A 7661-nucleotide genomic window follows, 5' to 3' on the forward strand; every position below is an offset into this window, starting at 1 on the left:
GACCTTATGACATTCTTAAAGTGATCTAAACACAAGCTTGATGATGTTTTTGTTTTAAAAATAAACATTTTCCCTATTAATAAAATGGTATTTAACAAAAGAACACTATCTGTAAAATGACCAAGTACCATAGTTTGTGGTGTTATGGTAAGTTCTATCCTAGCCGTCTTTAACCAAACTTGGACACTTGACCAGAATTTATATACAAATGGACAAAAGTAAAATAAATGCCATAGGTCTTCCTCTTCTTCCTCACAGAATCTGCAATGTGGACTATTTTCAATGTGGTATAAATATAACATTTTTTTAGTTGCAGTTATCTTGTAAAAAATTTTCAATTGGAATATTCTTGAATATGAATCTACTGTAGTGTTATAAATTGATCTAAAATATTCTTTCCATGGAATTGATGCATTAATTTCATCTTCCCAGTATTGGCAGACCCTGTGAGGAAAAAGTGCAAAACTTGCAGAATACAACTTCCAATTATAAATTATTTTATTTATTTTTATATTACATAACCATTTTTTACATCGTACTTTTGGGAGACAAACCAATTGCTTGTGTTTATTTTGTATTTTTTGTTTCCAGCCAATTGGAATTGCTGAGACAATCTGATTGAATTGATACAAATCCAAACATTCATTAAATTGTATTGAAAAATCATAAAATGAAATAAAGTGACCAGAAGTATCTAAGAAGTCATTCACAAAAATTAAACCATTTTGAATACATATATTCCACAAAAGTGGTTGGTCTCCTATAGTAATTTCAGAATTCATCCACAGTAACTGATTCTGCATAATTCTTGTCTTTTTAAATAAAAATGTGCAGAGTCATAATTTAAGACTGTAATGCAAAGTAAGATTAATTCAGAGAGACAGAGGAAACACAGAGAATGCAGAGAATGGTGTGAAATAGGGAGGGACCCTGCCATGGAAAACCAGCTCAGGAAATGCCTCCCTTTTGGGTAAACAATGGGCTCTGCTACAGTAACTACAGCGTAAAAATGAAGACATATATTAGAACTATAATTGTCAGTTAAAAAGACTCACTCAGTTAAATATTTGGTTGCAATGCAGTAACAATTTCTGTTAACTTGTGTTATTTAGTTGGAAAGTCAACTTTCAGAGTTCACCCTTAACTTTATAATCAGACTTCTGTGATATTGCACCAGTGAAATGCCATAACCTATTTAATTAATCAACCAACTTTTTTCTCAACAACTCATTGTAATTAGATGTGATTGTCACTTAAGTCAGACCAACTTAAAGAGCCATTCCAGTGTTTATTCATACGCTGAAGCAAAAGTTTGACATTCTGAGAAATGTACTTCACTTTCTGGTGTGAAGATCAATACAACTCTCATGTTTGTCCGTTGTCTCAATGAGTTATTTGAGACACATGATCTCGCACATTATACCAAGCAAACCACTTAATCGTTTTACATAAGGCATTTAAGCCACAGGTGCCATATCTGAAATCACTGACCTTGGTCTGAAAGTGACAGGAGCAAAAACTGATTACTGTATTAGGTGGTGTAGCACATGAGGGATCAGCCGTGACATTACCCAACCAGTATCCAAGGAAGGTTAAAATCAAGGGCAATTGGACTGGTTGAAGATACTTGAAGATGTTTTGCCTCTCATCCGAAGATCTTCTTCAGTTCTAAAGAACCGAGGGGGCTTCTGCAGGTCTGAAGAATTGTCTATCTACATACTTCAAAGATTGATGACTTGAAATTACCAACAGAAAAAGTTACTATTTACAATATAATGTATTCATAAAATAAACCTGATCCTGGAGGTTGTAAGACTCTGAATCATGAGAACTTCTCATTTATCTCCAAAACAAGAATAGACGTGAAGTTGTAAAAGTTCTTCAGGGAAAGAAATTTCCACTGTGTCATGTAGTGCTTCCACCAGTCTGAATTAAGAGACAACATACTGATCACAGTCAGAGAGGTCAGAGAGATGAATGTTCAAATAGGATGACTTTTGATTGGTTGGAGAGGCTAGAGAGCCTAGAGGGCCTGAAAGCTCCAATCCGAGAGTACACATCTGCGTCTGAGCAGGCGCCCCATGACAGGTGAGGGCTAGGCGGGGTGGTGTGGATCACAGGCAGGGGGAGAGGGAAGGCGAGGACAGTAGGTGTTGGAAGGAGAGAAGGTGAAGTGTGAAGTGGTGGTGGAGGCAGGACAGTAGGTGAGGGGATTGGCAGTGGTGGTTGAGAAGGCACTGGTGGGGCTGGAAGTGGGGTGAAAACATTGGGTGTCACCAGGGTTACGTTTTGGACAGGCGGGGTAGCTTCAGGGACCGTCCCATTCTTTGCTGGCTGGTCCCGACACAGTGCAGTGTGTTGCAGTGTGTAAGTGGCAGTGTGATAGAAGCTGTAGTACTCCAGAGCGTGCCTTGCCCTGGCCAACCTCAGCCTGTAGGACACAAAACAAATCAAGTTTTTTCTTTGCCCCCCCCCCCCCATAACCTGGTAAAAGTCTTAATGAGATTAAACCAATAGTTCAACATTTCTGGTGAGATGATTGATATAAATGTCCTGCCTCTGCATTACGTAAAGAAACCGTTAGCCTTGCTTAGCACTAATACTGGAGGACAGTTAGGTTGTTCACAATTCAAAAAGCCTGGTCACCAGAAAGTAGCAAGTCTCATCTCCAAGTCTTTGCAAAATATTTGGTTCTAGCTTAGTGATGTAGTGACAACTCGACAACTAGTTGGTGAGGTACTGTAGCTAGTGAGCTAACCTTTAACATGGTATCCAGCTGGGAACATGCTGGTTATTTTATTTATTAAAGATTTATTGTAGAGGGGAACAAACAGCTCACAGAGACCTACCAGAAAAGATGTATTTGTACCGTTTATGTTCATCATTTCAGAAGATAATAGATGAGTGGTTAAATAAAAGTGGACGGTGAAACACAGCTACGATAGCATCTTCCAGTTGGGACTCTCGGGCTCTTTGTTCCCTCTGTAGAGTAATTTAAGGCCTGAAGGTACTAAAGTTAACTAAATTGGGCCCCAGATATACAATTGAGTTTGTCATTAGAAACTCGGGGGTGCAGTTTAGGCCTAACTTCTATGTAACCCACTCTGCAAAATAAATTAATGATGTAAAAGGTAATTGTAAGGGATAACCTCACAAGAAATATAGAAAAAACTTTAGTTCACACATTTCAAAACAAAGAGCTATAACTACTTACTCTGACACAGTCCTCAGTTATATCAGAGCATCTTAAACAAGTATGAATTGACCAAATGTCCAAAAAGGAAGTTACCAAGGTAACTGAAGTGTTTGTGTGTGAGAGTGTGTGGGTATGGGGAATTCACTCTCAAACGAGACTGGAGGATGTGGAGAAGAGAGGCCAGGTTGGGAGAAAAGTTTGTGTCCAACAGAGGGGTAATATGAGACAGTTCTGTGTTCTTGAAGTGGGAAGAGCAGAAGGGGGGGGGGGGGGTTCATTTTTCTAGGGGTAATAAGGAAATGGCAGATTATTATTTCTTGGTTGGCAGTTGAGAGATTTTACAGGAGAGCAGTCGCCAGCATTAGAAACCAAGAGTGTCACCAATTCGGTAAGAAGATCCAAGATAGATTTTCCAGTCGATCATCACAGGGGCCAAAAGGTAAAAGGAACGAACAAACACCCTCTTATAGTGTTTGTTGGTAACGGTCTGATGCATTTCAGGGATACTTCACTAAAAGCTGGCTATGACCTACAATTGACGAGAATCGAAATGGATTTAAACTAGCATTGGCTCAAAATGCTCACTCAAGTCATACCACCCTTCTCTGCAATGTGTCTGTCCTCTTTCTCACACGCCCTCCCACACATATATTAGCAATTATCAGCCGCTTCTCTGCTGTGCCACACCTGCTGCCTCACAGGTGTCAGCAATCCTCTGCTGTGCAGTAAAGGACTGGCTGCTACACCTTAAAGCTCAAACAATTTTCAACTGCATGGATATACTTTGCCTGTACACCAGTACTTTACACATTTTCATACTTGAAAGCTATCTCTGCAAGACAATTTGACATTAAATTTCCTTTGATAAGAATACAGTCAAGATTTTAGAGGGATCTGATCTCATGTGCACACCTGTGTCTCAGTTGTAAGAGTCTGTAGAGCAGCAGCAGGATTACAGCTCCAGCCAGAGTCACCAGAAGCACAGCCACCCTCACATCCAAGCATTTCCCAGCAGGTTCTGGTGTGCCGCAGGTCCTGGGGGGCTGTGATGTCTGGAGGGGCCCCTCCATACGCTTAGGATTGATGATGGCCTGGACAGGCTGGGCGGTGTCCAGCAGGAATGGTAGTTGGTTCCTGAGTACAGGAGTCTCAGGCTGGGGAGGGATCTGGAGAGATGTGCTGCTGGTGACCTGAGGACCAACCTGCATCACTGCCAGGTTTGATCCAGGAGGGAAGAGTGGTGGAGTGTTGTTTGTTGAAAATTATTTCCCGCTGTTAAATACAGTCCTAGAAGAGTGCGAAGATGTCTCCATGGAAGTGGCTTCAAACGGCTCAGTGTGTCAGATGTTCTGTGAAATAAAACATTTTCAGTCTCTGTAACTGGGTTTTTTCATAAGTGAGAGGTGAAACAGACTTTTAATCAAAGAGGACAGTGACATGACTGCTTTTAATCTTCAGTGTCATAAAATCCTATGCTATTAATATTAAGAATTCTAAGATTTTAGATTTGAAAACTTCAAGCTACCCTGTGCAGTTTTTCACTAAAATACAATGTGTGTATCCTTGAGGCCTTACACATGTGCTGAGTGCATTTCCTTCTTAACACATTTGAAAAGCCTGTTTTATATTTAAACCACTAAATGATATTTTAGTCTCTTGGGGGCAGCGGACACAAGTTGTGAGCACATCATTAACATACATTTTTAAGTCGTCAAGGCAAACATGTTAGCAAATAGCAGCTTATTTACACATCAAGCACTTTCCTAAAGATTGCACTGTGGTCACTAGCTAAATTTGTCTGCCTATCATTTCATGAATACTGGGTTTTTAAAGCTGTTTTGATACAAATAGCTGAATGCTGCAAAACAGTTGTGTTGTAGGCTGAACAGCTAAACTGGGACTAAATGCTACCAATTTGACATTATACATTGCTTTCAGATTGTAATTTGATAAACAGCCTTTTCTGGCTGGGTAGCAGTTTTCTTTTTCCCTGTCTTTACTGACTTGCAGCCATGGCTAGCAACTGCCAATTAAAACAAGATGTTAAACCAATCAGTGTGCTTGAGTATGTGTCCTCCTGCATGTGATACCAAACGAAACAGGGACCCACACACAAAACATTGCTGTATAGCACTACTGGTGGTCAAAAACCTCCACAGGGTACCTTTTTAAATTACAATTTTGTGAACAACCATGCAGTGTTTTATTTAAGTGAATTCACTGTACCAAGCAGATGTTTACTTGTCTGAACAAAAACTTTCAAGATTAAATGTGTATCAACTCAAGTATGTGGGCATATATAAGGGGACAAAATGCTATTCATAAAGAATCTGCAACTCTATTAATGTATGTCAGAAAATGTTACAAAATATGTGCAACTTACTTTCAAAATTCCGGCGTTGTTGTAGGTACATTCATTTAGAAAAGAAAATGCACAAAATAGAAAAACTGAATAGAACAGGATCACTGGTTGAGAACTGCGTGGCTTTCCAGGGACAAATGCAGAATCCTGAGAACACACCAATGGGAGGAAGCCAGTGAAAACAGCAGGAAACTGTGCACTTCCCTTATACACAACACAGAAATATGATTGGAGAGCACTTCCTATCACCATGGTTGCAGGAAACTGGTCAAGGATGTCTTTTTTTAAGGACTTCATTTTGAGTTGAGTGTGGGTCTGAACAAAACACACTAAGCACACACAAACTCAGAATGGGATCGCACAAAGGGTCTTCTGAGGATAAAGTATACTTATTAGTCTTCTAGTCTTTCAGACAACCACTAATGCCTGCTTTAATAATTCAAAAACATTTAATAAAACTGATTTAAGCCTTTTATCATAGTTCACACAAGCTGTAGATTAAAGTCAAAAACACAAACACAAAAAGAAGTACTGGGATTACAAGGCTTCTATACTGATAAATCAGGGAACAAAACGCCAAATAGAATAGTAGGACCATATATACACAGTTTACTTTTAGATCTGAGCTTTATCTGGGGGAAAAAAAGAACAAATTTAACAAAAGCAGTTTCAAAGTGAACAGGAAACGGTTGTTTCTGTGCCACAAAAGCAGCCTACATTAGTCCCAGCAGGGCCAGTGCAGGTCAACAGATACAGAGAGATGATGGCTGCCTGTGAAAGGCTGGCCGCTATCTGATTGAGCCAGTATTCAGGGGAGGAATAAATGACATACAGGCACAGAAAGACGCAAGTCCAGCTCTCATTTATCTTTCTAATAAGTTTTGATGCCGGGCCAAGCTGAAAGGGAGGAACTCTTAGCTCTCACTCAATATCCCTGCCTGGCACCCTCACAATCCTCCGATATTGAAGAAGAGAGTAATATTAAAAGATCTGTTATCAGTTCCCAATTGTACTTCAGGAGGGAGATGATCTACCCAGAGAACCTGCTAAAAAAGGATTCAGGAGCTATACTATTTATTAAAACTATAAAAACAATGTTAGAAACAAGTGTCTGCATTCTGATATCTTCAATTAGTTTAGTTATTCTTTTGCTGTGTCTATTCAATGTTGAATTAATAAGGCTAAATTCATTTTTTTGGGGAGGGTCGTAAGTACAGGGAATGGACAAAATAAAATGCACACCAGGGCTCCTGCATTAACAGACCTTCCCCATATACTATGTTAAAAAAAACTTTTCCATTACATGGGCAATGAATTTTTTGTGATTAAATCATCAGCATAAATCATCATCATCATCACTAACCAGTCCCGACCAGGATTTCGTGGCCCTTTTTTGTGATTGTTGCAGCCTAAATGTGTTTTATTTGCAGTGGAATTGTGGCTATAAGTGAAAACTGCAAAGGTAGATGTATTTTTTTTACTTAAGAATTATAGGTGTTTATAATTATAGTACTATGCTTTTCTGCCATTCTCCGCGTATATTTTGCAGTGGCAAAGTGTCAATAGATGATTTCCTTTTACGTTCGACCACAATACTGCACGTTTTGCAACAGTTTACTTTGGCAATGAACATCTGGATACTTTTTTACAAGTTACTTTTGTTGTCAAATTTGAGACGTTGATAACACACGTCTGCTGCGTCTTACAAACAAGGAGATGAGTTTGCTGACGTATGACAACATTTGCGTGAAACGGTGATGACAGTTTTGCACATTTGTTGCGATGATTGGTTAAAATTGCAAATTGCCCTGAATTTGCAGGAATTTATTGAATTTGTGTTAATAGTTATGATAGTGACATTGCAAAATCGTGGCGGGACTGACATAACGGCACAGAAACATAAATGTCCTTTTTATTATATTTATAGAACCTTCTGTCATCAATGTTTTGCTATGTGGTTTTGGCGAACGTGTTATTCATTGCAATGTCCCTTTATTGACCTTTGCATTTTTTATGGGTTCAAGCAACCAAGAGCTGGGAACACCTTTGTATTTGTTAGGGTTGTTATTAATATGTGGATAACAGTATCAGCATAGTCCATGA

At 39.1% G+C, this 7661-nt stretch overlaps 1 protein-coding gene across 1 annotated transcript in view; it reads right to left on the reverse strand.

The window, feature by feature from the left end:
* LOC123982398 (proline-rich protein 36) overlaps nucleotides 1–5709 on the reverse strand; it is a 6080-nt gene extending 371 nt beyond the window's left edge. The window contains exons 1-3 of the mRNA XM_046067908.1: nucleotides 5580–5709; nucleotides 4109–4545; nucleotides 4–2431 (exon numbers count right to left, since the gene is read on the reverse strand). Coding sequence (XP_045923864.1) covers nucleotides 1966–2431; nucleotides 4109–4404 — 762 coding nt within the window. The 5' untranslated portion in view covers nucleotides 4405–4545; nucleotides 5580–5709 and the 3' untranslated portion in view covers nucleotides 4–1965. The remainder of the gene's footprint in view (nucleotides 1–3; nucleotides 2432–4108; nucleotides 4546–5579) is intronic.
* Nucleotides 5710–7661: the final 1952 nt, after the last annotated feature.

The sequence above is a fragment of the Micropterus dolomieu genome, linkage group LG13 (assembly GCF_021292245.1).
Source record: "Micropterus dolomieu isolate WLL.071019.BEF.003 ecotype Adirondacks linkage group LG13, ASM2129224v1, whole genome shotgun sequence".
Classification (NCBI taxonomy): Eukaryota; Metazoa; Chordata; class Actinopteri; order Centrarchiformes; family Centrarchidae; genus Micropterus; species Micropterus dolomieu.